The sequence below is a fragment of the Bos taurus genome, chromosome 22 (genome assembly GCF_002263795.3).
Source record: "Bos taurus isolate L1 Dominette 01449 registration number 42190680 breed Hereford chromosome 22, ARS-UCD2.0, whole genome shotgun sequence".
NCBI lineage: Eukaryota > Metazoa > Chordata > Mammalia > Artiodactyla > Bovidae > Bos > Bos taurus.
The window spans coordinates 44,242,667-44,263,358 of record NC_037349.1 but is presented as its reverse complement, the minus strand read 5'-3'; the positions used below and the strand labels follow the sequence as shown (position 1 = coordinate 44,263,358).

Sequence of the window (20,692 nt, the reverse complement as noted above, 5' to 3'; positions counted from 1 at the left end):
TGGCCACAGGGACAAGCAGAGGTGCCGTGTCCTGTCTTTGCTGCCAAACAGCTGCAAGTCCAAGCCTGACAGGTGAGAGGTCCCAAGGGGTCCTCAAGAATGTTCCCCTGCCCTCCCCCAAACCTCCTGCAAGAGGAAACCTGTGCTTTTAAAGGGTAGCTCTTCCCTGACGACTGAGCCCACTGATGCACTATGAGAAAGTCCCTCTGTGGAGTGGATCTACAGTCTGTGAGCTCTGCAGGATGCAAGAGAGAGGTAGGGGCAAAGAGATGGGGACAGAGGAGGTGGCGCTCTTTTGATCCATAGAGAGGGGGTGGAAGGGAGGCAATGAGATAAAGACAAGAGTTAGAGATGAAGACAGGGAAACAGAGTGTATGAGAGATGGAGAGAGAGAGAGAAAGAGGAACACACAGAGTGAGAGATGGGAAACAGTGACACAGAGAGGGAGTGGAAAGAGTAAGAGATGCCCAGAGAGGTCCAGGTGGAGGTCCTACCTCGGCGTCCTTGGCTGGACTGCTGGCCGGGGGTACCTCCAGGCTACAGTTCGCTCTCTTGACCGTGAGGTAGAAGGGGTAATCCTTGGCTACCATGGCGGCTGCCGGGCCTGCCCGTTGGGATGTCACCGCTGATCCGATAAGACCACAAAACTCCCAGGCGAAAGGGGGTCCCAGCTCCACGGTGCCAGCGGTGGTGCCGGCGGCGGTGGCGGCGGCGGCGGCGGCAGCGGCTACACAGAGACTGACAGCCGGCTTCTTTAGCCTACCTCCTACAGACTAAGGCGCACAGGCTAGAAGGGGGCGGAGCCTAGACAGAGCCCGCCCATCTTGGGCGGGGAGTGGGCGGGCCCTGGAGGGCCCGCCCCGACCCCGACACGTCCTGGGAGCGCTCAGATGCCGCCCCGCGGAAGCCCTCTCCGGAGCAGCTAGGGTATCGGGCCTCTGGACCCTTCCTCCCGCAGGCCCCGAACTCGGGGCCGCGCAGCCTCAGTGGCAGGTCCGCTCGGGCTCCCTGGCCCTCGTGGGGTGGAAGAGGCAGCGGACAGAATGGAGGCTGGGGCGAAGCCGGGAGGAGGCAAGCGGCCTTGGGGGAAGTAAGCTCTTTAAAAGCCCATATTAAGAAGAAGCGGTATTCTGCCTCGCCTTACTCACAGCCAGTCTCTCCATATACATATATATGGAGTATACATATATATGTCATTGGAGTGTAATCTACAAAGAGTAAAATGCTCCCATTTTACTGTACCGTTAATTGAGTCTTAATAAATGTAAACACTAGAATAACCACCTCCATAATCGGGACACAAAACCTTTCCACCACTTCCAAAAAGTATCCTAGAGCCCTGTCCTCTGCACCCACTTTTAAGTATGAAGAGGCTGGTAAGAGGCTGCCTGCCATTCATAAGAGGAATCTGACGGGGTGTGTCCAGACAAAGCTGTCCAGTGATGAGCTGACACTACTGGAGTGGGTTGCCATTTCCTTCTCCATGGGATCTTCCTGGCCTAGGGATCAAACCAGCATCTCCTGCACCGCAGACAGATTCTTTACCACTGAGTCACCAGGGAAGCAACATCAGCCATTAGGGAGTGCTTAAATAAACTCTTATCACTATGGAACACCACTCAGTTGCAGTCATTTTGAAGATGGGCCTTTGGGTGCGGCATGGAAAGATCTTCAAGGTATCAGGTTCAGTTAAAAAAACTATTGCAGAGTAAGCAGTATAATACCATTTGTGTTTAAAAAAAAATCTACAAATGAATACCATATATTTTCTATAGAGAAATGTAGGTTAATACCATTGAAAACCATTTGGAAGGACCCATAGCAAATTTTTGGTGGCCCAGATGGTAAAGAGTCTGCCTGCAATGCGGGAGACTTGGGTTCAATCCCTGGGTTGGGAAGATCCCCTGGAGGAGGGCATGGCAATCCACTCCAGTATTCTTGCCTGGAGAATCCCCATGGACAGAGGTGCTTGGTGGGTTACAGTCCATGGGGTCTCAAAGAGTTGTACATGACTGAACGACTAAGCACAGCACAGCAAATTTTTATGGGGCTGAAAGGAGGCAGCCAGTTCCAGGGGAATTAAAGGTAGTGTACAAAGGAGAACTTCACATTTATAGCTAATATGTTCTTAAAATTTTTACATGAATTGTTACTTGGGAATTTAGAAATTAATTTTTAAAATATTAAAATGATCATTATCTCAAAAGTTATTTTGTAGACTGCACTGTTGAGTGTTCTTCCCCTCCTATCAAAGTCATGGTCACAGCAAGTGGGGGTCTATTCTTCAGACATCTTAGGTGTGCAGGAGGTCGTGGGAATGGAAATATCCAGTCCCTGCTTAAGTGTTCTCTGCTCTGGCTGAGGCCAGAATCCAGCAACTCCCACTCTCCAGGCAGGAAACCTCATGGTATACAGCCCTTTCATCCCAGGTACCAAGCCCACATGCTGGCACTAAATGTGCCTGCTTTCCTGCCCAGCCAGTGTGGACAAACTGCCTTCAGAAGCAAAGAGAATCTGGCCCAGTTCTGCCAGTCTCACTCTTGCCAACCATGTAAAGGAAGCTGTTGAAGGAGTGAGGTTCAATGGACATTGAAGAGAGCACCTGATTTTTCTTCCTCCTCGAATATACACCCTAAAGCAGTAGGAAGGAAGTGGTTGAAAAGGAGGTTTGGAATGGGAAAGAGTACCTCAGGACTACTGATCTTTCTCCTACCTGTATTCTTGAACACAGCTTTGTCCTTTTAGCCTGAACGGTGCTGATGGAGAGCTTCATCGAGGCTCACTGCAAGTCTGGTCAAGTTTGAGGTGGGGAGTGAGGGACAACCCTGTATCCAAGGGCAACCAACCAAAGCAGCCCCTGATTAATCCTGCCACCAAGAGTCTCACACAGGGCTCCTCTGGCTGTCAAGGATTTGAGCTGAAGCTTGCTCCTCATTCCCTTTCCCTCCCTGATCCTCTGGCCCCTGCAGGCCCATCGCCTCAACTAGGCAGGTGGCCTGGCCAGTAAATTGTCCCTTCATGGATGGGCTTTGAACCCTGGTGGAGCTGGCTTGGCATTGACTTCCAATTGGGAGTGTACAGCCAGCACTTGGTGAAGAAGAGAGTGACTCTGGTAAATTATGCCAGCCCTGGGGCTGGGCTACTCAATGCAGGATTCTCAGGACCAAGGAGGAAGTCTGGGTAATGTAAATCTGCATGTGCGTGCTAAAGTTGCTTCACTTGTTTCCAGCTCTTTGCAACCCTGTGGACTGTATAGCCTGCCAGGCTCTTCTGTCCATGGGATTTCTGAGGCAAGAATACTGGAGTGGGTTGCCATGCCCTCCTCCAGGGGATCTTCCCAAACCAGGGATCGAACCTATGTCTCTTATGTCTCCAGCATTGGCAGGCAAGTTCTTTACCACTAGTGCCACCCGGGAAGCACAGTGTAGTAATAAGTCAACCCTAAGGAAGAGAGGGGACGTTAATCTCAACTACAAGTATTGTAGAGTGAAGAATATTCATAATGGTTGATGAAAAGGCTGCCATATCCACTTGTTCTTAAAACATTTTTTTTTTTTTGCCCCTCTTCAAAGAATGGAACCATAAAAAGCAATCAGTATACATGGTACAATATATGTGCAGCAAACTTATGTTTTTCCCATTGTCTATGCTGCTGCTGCTGCTGCTGCTCAGTCGCTTCAGTCGTGTCCAACTCTGTGCGACCCCATAGACGGCAGCCCAACAGGCTCCCCCGTCCCTGGGATTCTCCAGGCAAGAACACTGGAGTGGGTTGCCATTTCCTTCTCCAATCCATGAAAGTGAAAAGAGAAAGTGAAGTCGCTCAGTCGTGTCCGACTCCTTGCCACCCCATGGACTGCAGCCTACCAGGCTCCTCCGTACATGGGGTTTTCCAGGCAAGAGTACTGGAGTGGGGTGCCATTGCCTTCTCCACTGTCTATGCTAGGCAGAGGTAAAGAAAGAGGAAAAGTGAGAGAGAGATTGCTAATGGCCAGTAACAATTTAAATAAGTGTGAAAGGGAAAATGGGTATCTGGATTTCCTTTGGGTGGATTTCCTTTGGCTTGGATTTCCAAGCCTCTCACAGCTTGAGTGTCTCACCACCATAAAGATTTTGATGTTTAAAGACATATATTTTTGGTATAATAAGGCCTATAAACTGAAACCAGCAATTTTGGTTATATGCAAGTCAGGGATGTGGTCCCTGAGACACTCAGAGGCTTTTCAAGGGTATTGTTGAGTCCACGCAATTTCCACTTTCAGAACCTCCCTCGTGTGTGCATGATACACTGCTCCAACATTAGCAGATGTGGAGTTTGGGCAATCTGCCTAGTATTCCAACCGGAAGTGTTTATGGTCGAAGCCTTGGTCAGAAAGTAGGCTGCTCTACAGGAGGGTTCCCAAGCACACCCCCTGAAGCTGGTGCCACAGTGGAGAGAAGTCAGTCCAACTCTGCAGTGCTACCCAGCTTAGCGGCCCCAGGAGCCCAGCATTCCCCATTCTGCCTGTGTGTGTGTTTATGGGCTTAAGAACAACACTGCCTGAACAGTCAGCTTCACTCAAAGCAACGGCACAAAGTGCCTTTCAGGACTCGCCTTCGGCACAACCCGTTATAATCCTGTAAATGCTTCACAGCCAGGCAGTGTTCCTCGCTAGCCAGAAGCCTGGAGACTGGAATAAAGAAGCCTGTTCTGCATTTCCAGGAACGGTGCCAAGAGCAGAGCCTGCATTCTCGCCTGGGCTAAGCAGGGCACATTTGTGCTGTTGATGGAGTGGTGGGCTTCTACCCACAAGCCCGGCACTGGTTGTTAGCTCCTTTTAGACGAGCAGAAAGCCAGGCATGACTGGGAGGCCATCAATCAGCTCCCCAAATCCCACTGCCAAGACTGAGTGGAACAGGCCCAGCATGAGGCTAAAACTTCACAAGTTAAAGTGGTTGTGACAGTCTTCTCAGCCAATGGGACAACATTATATTGTTGTTGTCCTGACAGCATTATACTTAAAATATCTTCCACCCATTCCTGAATCTCTATGGCAGAAAGGTGAGTAATACACACCTGCTCAAGAAATATAGCTGAGTTTGAAACACGGCCTTTCACCTGTAACCTCTGCTGTGAGGTGTGCATTTGTAGAAGGAGCACAAGTGAGGGTAGCAGATATCCCAAAGCCTAGCCTTCAAACACAATGCACCTCTGTCTGCTTCCTTGGCATCTGAGCCATCTCGTCTACCTGTGCTAATCTGACACAGTCGTGTATGTACATGTTGGACACACATGTGTACCAACACGTGGCTCCCCTTCTGTTTGGGGGACATTCCCAGCTAATGACCAAGTTCCCTCTCCTCTCAGTAATTTCAGTCTTGATGGGAGAGGGTAGTTAAAAGCCTGAAGAAGTTCTTGTAGTGAATTCTGAGAGATCAGAAGTGTGGTTTACTACCAGACAGGTAAAAACAGCACAAATCAAGTACTGATAATATCTAAAATCATAAAATCATCTAAAACCTCTCCCTTTGCCTGGGGATATGTCCACTGGCTCCAGGCTAGATTTACGAATGTATATACCTGGCTATTCTAAAGCTGGAAGACTTCATTCTTGCCTTCTCTCATAGATCTCATTTTCTAAAACAAGTCTGAAAAACTGGTTGGGTGACAGCATCTTATCCCAGTAATGAGCTTATCTTGTGACTTATTAGCTATAATTCAAAAACAATCAAGATTTTATGGTGAAAAACCAAGAATACTATGTGTCATGCTCTGATATAACACAGATAGGTACAGTCATTATATCAGTGATTCCCAAAGGGGTACGATTTTGTTCCCTGGGTGACATTTGGCAATGTCTAGATGTTTTAGATGGTCACTGGGGGAGGGAGCTAGTGTCATTTAATGGGTAGAGGCCCAGGATGCTGGTAGACATCCTATAATGCACAGGACACCCCCCCCCCACACACACACACCAAAGAATTAACAGGTTCAAAATGCTTATAATGTCACAGTTGACAGACCCTACATTAAAGAGTAGAGCTGAAACACGGCATCAGAGCCAGGACAACCTGTTGGTTTTGACCTCAAGGATATTTTCGCTTTAGGCCGTGATCGTTGGTTGATGTCAAATGTCAGTTTAGGCACAGTGGAGCTGCAAACAAAATGTTTGAGTGCCAAGAAGCCTTAGAATATTGACATGTCTAGAATCTTTCCTTCATGCCCAAACCTGACCCTTAACAGAATAACAGACTTCATAAAGCATGAAAGGAGAAAAGGATAAAGAAGAACATGAGTAAGGGGGAAAGGAAGAGAAAATTATCTTAACCTGTTTAAGATATGAAAATGTACTTGAAAATACCAGTGAAAATGAACAGACAATTTAAGAAGAACTTGGAAAGGGGGAGGAAATGTTTTTCCCAGGACAAACTTTCAGTTCAGTTCAGTTGCTCAGTTGTGTCTGACTCTTTGCAACCACATGGACTGCAGCACGCCAGGCCTCCCTGTCCATCACCAGCTCCCGGAGTTTACCCAAGCTCATGTTCATTGAGTCGGTGATGCCATCCTACCATTTCATCCTCTGTTGTACCCTTCTCCTCCTGCCCTCAATCTTTCCCAGCATCAGGGTCTTTTCAAATGAGTCAGCTCTTCGCATCAGGTGGCCCAAGTATTGGAGTCTCAGCTTCAACATCAGTCCTTCCAATGAACACCCAGGACTGATCTCCTTTAGGATGGACTGGTTGGATCTCCTTGCAGTCCAAGGAACTCTCAAGAGTCTTCTCCAACACCACAGTTCAAAAGCATCAATTCTTCAGCACTCAGCTTTCTTTATAGTCAAACTCTATAGGACAAACTTTACCAGTATATTTAATTATTTTAGGTGGCAGAAATGCAAACGTGGTGATAAAATAAAAACCCCAAAGGGTTCGGCTTACTGTGTTTGTGATACATAGCACAGCCTGTGCAGTCAGAGATCTGTCCTCACTCAAGGTTTTGTAATAAGAATGCTAACTTTTTGATCTCAGCTGATTACTATCAGCAGGCTTGCTTTGCTTATAGAATTTAAGCCAATTGTTAGAACACTTTTTGTACACTGAACTTTATGGAGAGCCTGCATTTAGTTGAAACTATTTCATATTTTTGACCAAAAATTTACTAAACTATTTATATTCCAAAACTACTTATTCTCTTTAGACTACAGCAATGTATGTATCAGTAGTTTTTTTTTTTTTTTTTAATACTAACCACTGCATGGAGACACTGGAATCTAAAATGTATCAATTCTAGCTTTGGATAGTGGAAATGTTTTATTTTCCATCAACTACAAACTCAGCATCAAAGTACCATATTTCATCAAACTAAGATGCCAAAGACTGAAATATGTTCTATTATATTATGTACAGCTAAGAAAGAAAATAAAATTGCCAATTACATTATAACACACGGTGGGAGGTAGGAGGGAGATTCAAGAGAGAGGGGACATATGTACTCCTATGTTTAATTCATGTTGATGTATGACAAGTCAAACCAATATTGTAAAGTTATCAATCAATTAAAAATAAGTAAATACTTTTTAAAATGAAAAAAATTATAACACATGATCAATTGTAAGATACATCCCAATTCCAGAGAAGTTAAAAATGTGGGCAAAGTGTGGGTAACAATGAAATATAGCACTATTCATATCGTCTGGCCAGGATTTGAAAATCTACACATTTATAGAAAAGTGAATTGTGGGGATTTAGGGACAATAATTCTAGAGACCACGTGCAGTGAAATCAACTGAGAAATTTACCATATCCAGATTACTGGGCCCCACTTTGGATTAACTGAACTGGACTCTTTAGCAGTGGACTCGAGAAATTTGAATTTTTGATAAACTCCCTTCAAGACAGTGTGAGTTAGGATTATCAGGAGACCACAGATCCTTGGTGCCCAGGGGGCAACGAGCCCACTGGCTGTAGTATTGCAATCCAGAACAGGCACAGAGCGCGCTGCTTATTTGCTCAGGCTGTGCTGAGGAACCATACACACTGCACAGCCCACTAGAAACATATGGGTGCAGCAGGGCCACAGCAAGAAATATGCAACTCCACACTCCCAGTGAACTACCAACTAAGCCACCCACCAGGAGATGGGTTCTGGCTCTTGGGACTTTGATTTACAGTCTCCTATCCAAAAGTTCCAACTAAAATCATGCTTATCTCTTCATAGCCAAGGGGCATGATTGCATTTACATTTTTAAAAAATTAGCGGCAGCAGTAGAGAATGGGAGGAGCGCGGTTGGCTTGAGATGTTTACTTGAAAAAGCTCCTGGGGTTTATTGTGGGGGTGGGGAGGGGACAGTAGCGTGAGGAGAAGACCTTAATTACAGAACGAGTTTAACCAGCACAGACAGACTCTGGGACTCCTAGCAAGCCTGGTTCTCACTCTTCTGGTGGGAGCGGAAGTCAGCTGCTGTGTGGTAGAAAGCAGCTCATTAGCTCAGTGTTCCTCGTGCTGTGGGCATCCCATAACACTACAGGGGCATGCGAGGGTGTTGGTTGAGTGAGCTGAGGTACAGGAGCTTCTGAATTTTTCCATCTTACACCTAAAACTAAGCTCAGAAAATACAGGTCCCACATGCCTGCAATTTGGATGGAACCCAAAGCCTGTGCAACAGAAGGCTGAAGAAAAGCACCAGCTTCTAGTTCACCAACTTTTATTAGCGCATGATCATTTAGTTCTTCGGCAAGACAAGAACCACCAACCAGATAGCTTCCTGGCTAATTCCTCTCCTCCAAGACAGTCCTCAGTCCCCCAGCAAGGGGAACCTCTACTTTGTACCCCCCTAGTGCTGAGTGAAAGTGGAACTTTTAGTCACTCACTTGTGGCCAACTCTTTGGGAGCCCATGGACTGTAGTTCGCCAGGCTCGTCTGTCCATGGAATTCTCCAGGCACAAGAATACTGGAGTGGATTGCCATTCCCTTCTCCTGGGGATCTTTCTGACCCAAGGATCGAACCTGGGTCCCCTGCACTGCAGGCAGATTATCATGTGGGCCACCAGGGAAGCCCACTGCACTGATTACCTCTCCCTAATATTCATCGCGCTCATAATGACTGATTCAGCATGTCTCTACCTACAAAGGCACAGGCACCATAACTCTCTCAATCACCGCAACAGCTCTAGCTCCTTCTATCATTCTGGCTGGCGCATGGTAGAAGGATCCATCTTTGTTGAAATAAAAATTAAATTGAAATTAAATTAAATGGAAAAATTAAGTAGAACATGTCATAGAGAAGGTAAATCCAGAGACTTTGTGCAATGAGGAAAGCTGTCTAAAGTTTCTGAGATGGGGGACTTTTCCCAGGTGTCCCAGAGGTTAGGACTTCACTTTCCTATATAGGGGGTGTGGGTTTGAGAAGCCAAAAACCTAAAACATACAATACAAGCAATATTGTAACAAATTCAATGAAGACTTTAAAAATGGTCTACATAAAAAAAAAAAAAAAAAAAACAACTTCAAAAGTTTCTAAGATAGGACCAAGAAATCACATGCAGAATACCACCATGGGCTGTTAAAAGAAAATTTGAAAGGAGACATGAGTCCCTTAATAAGCTTCTTGAAGAGTCCCAAACTCACTGAAACTGCTTGTAGAGATGGCACCTGCAGTGTAAGGCTACGGGAGCCCTGCTGGATTTTACTGTGAGCTTTTGGTTCCCTCCAGCTTTTTACAGACTCTCAGCAATTTACACTAATTTCTGAACAAGGTAGACTTGCCAGGGAGATTGAGACTCTGGTGGCAAAGAGATGTCAAATAGTTTGTTTTCAGAGATTCCTAGTGACAACCCCATCTTCCTTTTTTCTTCCCTGTGGTGGCTCTTTCTTCCCTTTCCTGTTCTAAGTGTCTGATTCCAGGTTAAACTATATATTTCTTTTTTCTTTGCAATTTGCCATGTTCATACCTAGTACTATTAATACAGAGACTTTGTTCTCTTGAAGGGGGCCCTGGGAGGCTGACTTTCAAGGGGAAGGGGAGATTTTGCCCATTGTTTCTGCAGGATCAAACATGGTTCTGGTCTAATGTTTCCAGGCTGATGTGAAATTATGGACTTGAAAACGTTTTTGTCTGAGGGAGCCAGTCAGAGAGGAAGGCAACTTCTCTTCCGGCTGCTCTGCTGGTTGCTCTGCTTGTGCCCTCCCTGCCTGGGCCTCCTCACCTGGAGTCTGACAAGAGGCGCTTTGAGAGCTCACTCTGGCTTAGACACAGTGTGCGCTGAACAAAACTCATCTGTCTGGGGGTGGGAGGAAGGTAAGAGAGAATTAAAATGGTAAAGCCAACATCACGTGGTTTCCTCCTTGAACTTTAATAACCCAGTGCTGCCTGCAGGCTCAGAAAAGCCATATGCAATGGGTAGGTACAAGGATTGCTCTGGTGCCAGGAAAATGCAGTAAGACATAACTTTTTATAAGGTAAGCAATGAATAAACACCCTGCAGGAACAAAACAGCCTTTAACATCTCTGAAATTGGCAGCCAGATAGATGCCTGAAACCTTGGTTCTGTGCATCATCAATGCACAACAGATAAGACCACCTTCAACATTAAGTCATCTTCCAGAGGAAACAACAGCTGGGGAGGCCGAGTTTTTATGATTCTCAGGCTCTCAGGGCAGGAGGGGAATTCAACAATTCAGTCAGTATTTTCTTTACCACAGCAAGTCCCATTTTAATACCTGTTAGAGGTTTCCCACATGTTGGGCAATTTTTCTAGAATGTCTTCAGAAGGAAAACATTCTATAGTCTGCCTTGGTTTCTGAAAGAGCTGTCTTTCTCCCTGGGCTGCGGGTAATTTTTTTTTTTTTTTTTGGTCTCATGATATTATCAAGAAGATCTGAAACCACAAGGCTTCATCTGGATTCTGCTGTTGTTATAAAAAGGCAGTTTGGGGTTACACTTCACCCTCAAAAATGTTAAGGGAAGTGCCTGTCACCAACAGTCAAAAATAAAAATGAAAATGATGCTGGCAGAGCTCAAAAACCAAAGGGGTCAGCATTTTGCTTCAGTTTCCTGTTCATAAAACTTTATAAAAACAACCCACCCATTAAAGAAAAAAAGCCCACAACAATAGCTCATTATTCTTTTCCTAAACGCTTGCCTCATGCCACTCTGAAATTAGGTGCCATCACGTTTCCTGAGTTATGGGCTCCAAACACCACATCCCTTTCCTCCCTTCCGTGCCCCCACCCCACCTGGCATCGTTCCTGAATTTAGACACTTCTCCAGTTTACGAGCTCAGCAGAGGCCAGTGTTGCCCCTCCTACCTGTCCAGAGGAGGCCAGGCATCTGTTCCAGCTGGAAGCAGGAATAACACAGGCTTCCTTCCCTCAAATTAATTTTCATTTCCTAAATAAGCTTTTAATATGGAAAGTGCAAAATTTCAAAGTGAAGGGAAAAAAATTCCTACAGACTGCTCCAGTAAACTGATAATTATAAATGCACTACCTCCTGACATTAATTTTTGAAGAATAAGGTATTTCCCTTCCACCCTCCTTCTACAATAACAGTAAAACTTTATGGACTATGTAACACCTCATCCTTCAGTACCTGGGAGAACACTGGGGAATACAAGGTCTAGAATAAGAAGCCTGAATGCAAACACCAAGGTTTCCACTTGCTGACTATATGGCTTTGGACTTTATTTAATCATGCCAAACCTCAGCTTGGACCATAAAGAAGGCTGAGTCCTGAAAAATTGATACTTTTGAACTGTGGTGTTGGAGATGACTCTTGAGAGTCCCTGGGACTGCAAGGAGATCAAACCAGTCCATCCTAAAGTAAATCAATCTTGAATATCCATTGGTGGAACTGATGCTGAGGTGGAAGCTGCAATACTTTGGCCACCTGATACAAAGAACTGACTCATCGGAAAAGACCTTGATTTTGGGAAAGATTGAAGACAGGAGGAGAAGGGGATGACAGAGGATGAGATGGTTGGATGGAATCACTGACTCAATGGACATAGGTTTGAGCAAGCTCCGGGAGATGGTGAAAGACAAGGAAGCCGGGCGTGCTGCAGTCCACGGGGTTGCAAAGAGTTGGACACAACTGAGCGACTGAACAACAACAATAACTTCAGCTTAATCAATTGGAAAATGGGGATATGAGAGTTTAAAGGCTTTAATAGGAAAAAATATATGCATGGGTGCTCAGTTGAATCCTACTATTTGCAAGCTTAGGAAGATCCCCCGGAGAAGGAAATGGCAAGCTACTTCACTATTCCTGCCTGGAAAGTTCCATGGATGGAGGAGCCTGCTAAGTTACCATCCATGGGATTGCAAAGAGTCACACACAACCGAGCAACTTCACTTCACTTCACTTTGCAACCTCTTGGACTGCAGCCCATCAGACTCCTCTGTCCGTGGAATTCCCTATGCAAGAGTACTGCAGTGGGCTGCCATTTCCTTCTCCAGGGGATTTTCCCAATGCAGGGATCAAACCCATGTCTCCAGTATCCCCTGCATTGGCAGGCGAATTCTTTATCAGTGCCACTATCTGGGAAGCCCATAGTTTAATGAGTTCCTCTATATGTCAGCATTCAAGGCACAAGGCAAGCACACAGTCTATACTGTTATTAACCTTTCTGGTATCATCCTACCCTCTCTTTTCTCAAAGAATCAGAGAGGAAAGGTGGAATTTGGGGATCTTTTCCACCCACCTTGCCTTAAAGGGGTTAATTCTTTAAAGCAGGATTTCAAATATTGATTCAACTATTGGACATGTATAAAAGAAGAGGCACAATGAAGAGTGAACTGACCTAAATGTGAAAACATTGGATCCAACACCGGTTCTACCACTAAATTTGCCATGTGACATCGAGCAAGTCAATTAAACTCTCCGAGGTGCAGTTTCTTAAACTGTAAAATACGGCAATTAAAAATTCCCTGACAGCTCAGTTGGTAAAGAATCTGCCTGCAATGCAGGACACCCCAGTTCCATTCCTGGGTTGGAAAGATCCCCTGGAGAAGGGAAAGGCTACCCACTCCAGTATTCTGGCCTGGAGAATTCCATGGACTATATAGTCCATGGGGTTGCAAAGGGTTGGATACAACTGAGCAACTTTCACTTTCAAACATAAATGCTCATCTTCTGTAATCCTATAAAACAGGAAAGACTAAGCTATATATAAAGTATTGCCTCAAATTTATGCTACTTTATTTCAAGGAATCTAAAAGTGATAATATAACTTGCTGATGAAAGTATCCTTGTCTAAAATTAGCACACTGGGTACAGGCAGCCCACATTTTGGATTACTTTAGCATGATAAGCTGGATTTAGAAAAGGCAGAGGAACCAGAGATCAAACTGCCAACATCCATCTATGTTGGATCATAGAAAAAGCAAGAGAATTCTAGAAAAACATCTACTTCTGCTTTATTGACTATGCTAAAGCCTTTGACTGTGTGGGTCACAACAAACTGTGGAAAATTCTTCAAGAGATGGAAATACCAGACCACCTTACCCGCCTCATGAGAAATCTGTATGCAGGTCAAGAAGCAACAGTTAGAACTGGACATGGAACCATGGACTGGTTCCAAATTGGAAAAGGAGTATATCAAGGCTATATATTGTCACCCTGTTTGGTTAACTTCTTTGCAGAGTACATTATGCGAAATGCTGGACTCGATGAAGCATAAGCTGGAATCAAGATTGTAGGGAGAAATATCTATAACCTCAGATATGCAGATGACACCACCCTTATGGCAGAAAGCAAAGAGGAACTGAAGAGCCTCTTGATGAAAGTGAAAGATGAGAGTGAAATAGCTGGCTTAAAACTCACATTCAAAAAATGAAGATCATGGCATCCTGTCCCATCACTTCATCGCAAACAGATGGAGAAACAGTGAGAGATTTTATTTTTGGGGGCTCCAAAATCACTGCAGATGGTGACTGTAGCCATGAAATTAAAAGACGCTTGCTCCTTGGAAGAAAAGTTATGACCAACCTGTACAGCATATTAAAAAGCAGAGACATCACTTTTCCAACAAAGGTCCACCTACTCAAAGGTATGGTTTTTCCAGTAGTCAAGTATGAATGTGAGAGTTGGACTATAAAGAAAACTAAGCACCAATGAATTGATGCTTTTGAACTGGCAGTGTTGGAGAAGACTCTTGAGAGTCCTTTGGACAGCAAGGAGATCAAACCAGTCAATTCTAAAGGAAATCAGTCCTGAATATGCATTGGAAGTACTGATGCTGAAGCCAAAACTCCAATACTTTGGCCACATGATGTGAAGAACTGACTCACTGGAAAAGACTGACGCTGGGAAAGATTGAAGGCAGGAGGAGAAGGGGACGACAGAGGATGAGATGGCTGGATGACATCACTGACTCGATGGACATGAGTTTGAGCAAGCTCTGGGAGTTGGTGATGGACAGGGAAGCCTGGCGCGCTGCAGTCCATGGGTCACAAAGAGTCAGATATGACTGAGTGACTGAACTGATAGTATGATAATATTTATAAGAGTTCATCAGAAAGTTCAGCTCAATGTTCTCATTTGTCAGGAAATGCAATGGGGAATATAGATTCTTGAAAATATCAAATGGCCAAGAAAACAAGCTTGAAAAGAGGTTAGATTAACCATGAACAGAGAAACTGAAAGGAAGATGGAGTTCATCTATGCATGGGATGGAACTGTCCTAAAATACACCACTGTCACTCAAAAATAGGTACTTGGCTTGTATGGTGCCTGTGTTACCTGTATGACAACATTTGGTTCCTACTGTGTCTACACAGGCCTGCCTACAGGCCTGTTATGACTATGAGAGCTGTCTGTTCCCTCAGAGAGCAAGTTCTGCTGCCTCATGCATTTTCCCCAGCCATAACTTCCTTTTTGCCCTTTGGCTAGGCTGCCTAAGGAGGAGGACCTCGGCCAGTTCTGTTCTGGAGGTGACACACAGATGGATGCTGGCAGGAAGCTGAGGACCAACACTCCTCAAGGCTGAGGGCTCTGTGCACCCCTGACCAAACTTCTGATGCAAAATATTTACACTAATGTCACACATTTATAAAAAACAATTGCAACTAAAGATATCTTGCAGCAACTTTTAAACAATGCTCTACAAAGAACAAATGGAACTAGAATAATTCACCAAATCATACACTTTATTATTTTTGAACAACCGCATCTCCCACTTGACAGTAAGCTCCATACAGGTGAGAAACATGACTCTCTTGTTCAGTGTTGTAGCTCCAGTACCAAAAGGTGCTTAGCGAGTGACAGGGGCTTGGCAAATGATGACCACAGCTGACACAGACCAGTGGTCAGCTCTTCCAGGCACATGCTTTCACTTTCCATGCTGTCTCTCAGGTAATCCTTATAACAGTCCAATCCAACTGAAGCACAGGGAGTTCAACTGATTTCCCTGAAGTCACAGAGCTAGTAAGGGTCAGAGCTGGGTTCAAATGCTAGTACTTTGCTTCTAGAACCTGACATTCCACAAATGGAATGGAACATTAATTATCTGCAGGCCATTTGCAACTTAGCTGGTGTCTTGATACCAACACTGATGGTGCTGAGGGTCAAGGATGTGAGCCTAATATGATACAATTAAAGAAAGAACACTTAAGCAAGAGTCAGGAGATCTGGGTTCAGATCTTAGCCCTGGACTCCTGCCCTGAGTCTGATCAAGTCTGGTGACCTCTTTGCTCACCGGTTTCCCCTGCTGGTCAATAAGGGGTTAGATGGTCATTCAGGTCCCTGACACTTATAACTCCTAAGTACTGGAGTCATTCTAGATGTAATCTTCTTATCCATCCAGACTACTGCAGGTCACACAAGTGTGCTCCTGCAACTTTCAACAAGGGAGAACCACCAAAATATCTAAAATAATCAAGCACGTTAATCTCTCAGAACCTCAGTGCCCTGATCTGCAATTAGAACATAATAGTACCCACTTCAAAGGGAGGAGGTGAAGATTAGAGAGAAGCCAGGTAAGGGGCTGACATACAGTAGTAATTTCATAAACAGTAGCTTGGTTTATGATGGTTCTGAAGAGAGCTGGGAGGTAAGTCTGGAGAAAGAAAGAATCTCCTCAAAGCCCAGGAACCACCCAACCAATCGAAAAGACCACACTGAAACAAAGATGTTTTAAGTCATTTCTAAAAGTGGAATACACGTATCTGCCACATCCCCAGAGCAAAGTTCTGTATGGAATTCTCTTTCCAAAAGTGAGTGATGTGGACAGGTTTGAATTAACTTTGGATAGAACCAAAAGGGTCTGCTGGGATGAGGGCCCTGGCATGTGAATGCTGTAAAGCTAGAAAATGTTGTGAGGCTGCCATCAGCTCCATCACTAGGGCTGTGACAAGCACACGACACGTATCACCTACTGAGTCCTCACAACTTGCTGAAGAGGGTGCTCTCCCTGTCTTATAGATGAGGTCACACAGCTACTAAAGAGCCACATCCTCATTTAGTCTGCCCAGAACACTGATGGTCTTGCCCAACAGCTGCAACCCCTTCTGAACATGCTCAGGTTCACAGGGCAGCAGTCTCTGTCCATGGGGTGGCTTTACAGGTAGGACCTGTGTGGGCTCCAAGCGGCACTGGGTTTCAGCCCCTGTTTACCCTCCAACTCCCAGCAGCCATGGACAAATCATTCAACTTTCCTGGATCCTGTTTTGATCAAACAGAATATACTGCATCCAAATTTTTCAATGCAAACTGTGTGGAACATTAACCACTTACATATTATACCCAGATGGTAAGGGATAAAAGAGCCTAAAACATGAGGTAACCCCCTGTGTGGTATCCTGGTTGGGGGAAGGAGTGGGACATGTTTGTTAGCAAACACAGAACTGGGTGACTCTTTATTTCCCTTTCATCTTGAAAATTCAGAAATTCTACAGAATGTTACGTGATAGGGAAAGAGAAAGGGGAAGAGAGGGACTTAACGGGAATCACGGGGGAGGTAGCAGGGCTGGGGGTGGTGTTCATCTTGAGGCTGTGTTTGCATAGCAACGAATGTACATACCTAGCTCATAAGCTTATCTGGGGTGCTTTGGGCTGGGGGCAGCTGGTGGATGTGATGGGGCTGGAAGCTAAGTCTCTCTTAAATAACCACTATTGCATACAGCTAGCTCTCCACAGATGCTGGTAGATTTGAGTTTAAAGGAAAACAGACCTAGATCAAATTGATAGAAGTTGAGCTGCTGCAGAAGATGTATGACTATGTGAAAAATGCTAACAATGTCTTCCTTTTGTTCTCAGCCACCCACTCCCCATAAGCCTTTTTCAATCTCAAGATCAATGCTTTTTCATGTGAATGAGCCCATGTCTTCCAGCGGGATAAACCACAGGTAAACCTTCCCCAGCCTGCATCCCACGCGATTGGAATCTGAACAAAGGTGAGCTGAGCTGTCTGGGAGCTAAAGAATTCTTCTTGTTCTCATTTGTATCCTTGCCCAGGGTAGTGACAGATATTGTTTCATGAGTTTCCAGCTTAGCTTTAGAGCTCAAAGGATAAAGTGCTTCCACAAGAAAGAAGGAGAAGAAAGAAGGTAAGAGAATAATAAAAAAAAAATTAATTTATTGTTGTTGTTCAGTCACTAAGTCCTCTCTGACTCTTTGTGACCCCATATACTGCAGCATGCCAGACTTCCCTGTCTCCTTCACTATTTCCCCCACCATCCTTCATTCAAATAGTAGAGGCTTTTCTTCTCAGGAAAGATGACAGCCTGCCACAATCTCAGTCAGACCTGCTAAAGTCTCCCTCTGGGGATACGAGGGTTAACAATAATCTCAAGGAGTTCTTTCAATATTTTTATTTTAAAAACAGAGTAATTCGGGTCTTCTGACTCCCAGCTCATGTTTCTTTCATGAAATCAGATTGCCTGATGAGTCATGTTCCCAGGCCACAAAAAAGACTGGCACTTAATTAATGCTCCAAAAATATTTGTTGAATTAATTAAAGAACAAAAGAAAGAAAAAAGTTCAGAAGATAGATACCAAAGGCCATCAACAGGAGAGGATCAACTGGCTAACAGTGACAGTCTTCTGTATCTTTGAACTCTTATCCACAACAGCCCATTCCTCCGCCTTCTCAGCCTTTTCAAATATCACCTATTATACAGTTCCTCAATCAAGATTTTCTTTTGAGAAATCTTCCCAGACCAACCCAACCCACAGGAGATGGTTTCATTTCTTGACATCTAACCATTCTTATTATCTGCCACTCATCAACCATGTTCTGCCAGGTGACAACTTTTGAAATGAACATTCTAGAGCCACGTAACTTTTCTGATTATCTTCCCACCTAGAACTCCTGGAGGGCAGGGCCAGTCCACACCTACCTCTGGAACTACTCTTAGGGCACTGAAACAAAGAAAGGGTGACTTCCAGAGCAACAACTAAGTATACTGGAGTATTTTTAAGCTAATATAATCACTTATTTTTATATTCAATTTCTTCCAACTAGTTTACTAGAATCTCAATGCTGCTTGTCCTCCTACTGCCAGGAGAAGCCAATAACCATTGGCATCTGGTCAACTGCACAAGATTCTACGCAGGGAAGGACTGTAACAATGTGCTCTCCCTTCAAAACACCCCATTAATGACCTCCCTGGCACCCCCGTGTTTAAGACTTTGCCTTCCAATGCAGGGAGTGTGGGTTTGATCCCAGGTCAGGGAGCTAAGGTCCTATGTGACCTAGACAAAAAACTAAAACAGACAACAGAAACAATATTGTAACAAATTCAATAAAAACTTTAAAAACGGTCCACATAAAAAACAAATCTTAAAAAAAAAAAAAATCAAAACTAACATCCCTGTTAAAAAGTGAGATACTTATTAAACCTCCAGATCTACACATCAGCTTACAGAAAGCAGGAGGAGAAAGGGGAAAGTTAAGCCACACTCAGACTCCAGGACAGAAGACAGTCCATAAGACAAATGACCTAGATTCTTCAACAAATCAATAGCATGGGGGGAAGGAGAAATGGGGGACTTTTACAGAATGTCAACCATGAGAAATGGGTAGAACATGTTGGGATCCTGATTCACACTGATCAACTGAACAAGGACCTTCTGGACACAAATTAACAAAAATTCTTTAGTATTACCTAAGATGAGGCCCCAAAGACAAATGTGAATTTGGAGACATTTGACTTTGGACTTAATATTTGATATTAAGGAATTCTTGTTAGTCTTGTTAAGTGAGATACAGTGTGATGGTTATGTTAAAAAAAATAATAAAATATCCTCACCGGGAGCACTGTGTACTGGATTCCTGATGAGTGAAATGATGAAATGACTTGAGGTGTTCTAAAAACACAGGGAAGAGGTTAACCATTGTGGATGCTGGATGCTGGGTGAGTGGAGGTACTAATTACACTATTTGCTCTACTTTTTCAATGTGGGCAGATCACAAGGTATCGTGTTTAACATACTAAATTGCCCAACTTAGGAAATTATAGTTTCCAATGCCAGTAAGGGTAGAGTGAAAATGACACACTTAGAACTTTCCTTTTTGCTGGACAGTGTGACATGTGGGATCTTAGCTAGTTCCCCAGTGTGGGATCCCTAGTTGCCCACCAGGGTTCAAACCTGTGCCCCCTGCTTTGGGAGCATGGAGTCTTAACCACTGGACCACCAGAGAAGTCCTTAGATCTTTTTTTTTTTTTTCCTGGCTGAGCTGCATAGCAAAGAATTGTTCATAAGAGTAAAAAAAAAACTGGGATATCAAGAAATGTCAGTCTATATAGGAAGAACAGTATAAATATGCAATTATCTTGGCCTAATATTCCTATGTGTGTGAATTTACCAAAAGAAAACACTGTTAGTGCACTGTTGCTTAATAGTGACGAACTGGAAATAATAACAGACTAGCTACTAAATATGGAGAAGACAATCTGCCAGGAGCTATGTTTAAGTGCTTCAAATACATTATTTTCCTTCAAACAATCCTCTAAGAAAAGTATCATCGTTGTTCCCAGCAAGATGGTACAGCTGAGAATTGGCAGAGCAAGAAATCCAGGTCAGGCTGGCTCCAGGGCCCATGTTTTTACAACTCTGCACTAAGTTACCCTGGAATCCAAGTGTCAGACAACAGGAGATGTTTACTTAAATTACAGAACATCCACTGATGACACTGTGTAACCATTAACAAGTATACCTGTGAAGTCAAGCAACATGAAAAATGCTGAATTAAACAAAAAGCAAGATGAGGAATTCCCTGACAGTCCAGTCATGTAGGACTCTGTGCTCTGGGCCTGGGTTTGATCCCTGGTCAGGAAACTAAAATTCCACAACTCACATGGCACAGCCTCTGCATGCCCCCAACCAAAAAAAAGAAAACACCACAGGATGAAAACCATGTATTAGGGTAGCTATGCAATATGTATAAATGTGGAAAAGGCTGGCAGGGAAAATACATAAAATGAAAATGGCTGCATCAGAAGGGAGGTTTCCTAATTATGGGTCATGAGGATATGTTATTTTTATAATGAAAAAAAATGAAAAGGGAGGCCATTGAATTGAGGTGTCTAACACTGCAGAGGGAACCAAGGCATCTGGGTAATGGTGTTTCCATAAACATTGTAAACCATCAGTTTCTTGATGTACATTTTTTCCCCCTTCCTCTTTGGATGTCTTCCAAAACTAAAAGAAGAAATATTCCTCTTCTCCTCCCCCAAATATTTTCCCAATGACCTCTACTAGGAATTCATCTAGTTTGA

At 44.2% G+C, this 20,692-nt stretch overlaps 1 protein-coding gene across 7 annotated transcripts in view; it reads right to left on the bottom strand.

Annotated features, from left to right (window-relative positions):
• The window catches only part of ARHGEF3 (Rho guanine nucleotide exchange factor 3), a 313,583-nt gene that overhangs the window by 67,636 nt on the left and 225,255 nt on the right, over positions 1-20,692 (bottom strand). The window contains exon 1 of one of the 7 annotated variants that reach the window (XM_002697002.3): positions 495-756. The exons of the other annotated variants lie outside the window; for them this stretch is intronic. Coding sequence (XP_002697048.1) covers positions 495-590 — 96 coding nt within the window. The 5' untranslated portion in view covers positions 591-756. Of the gene's footprint in view, positions 1-494; positions 757-20,692 lie in introns of those variants that run through there. 7 annotated transcript variants of the gene reach the window in all.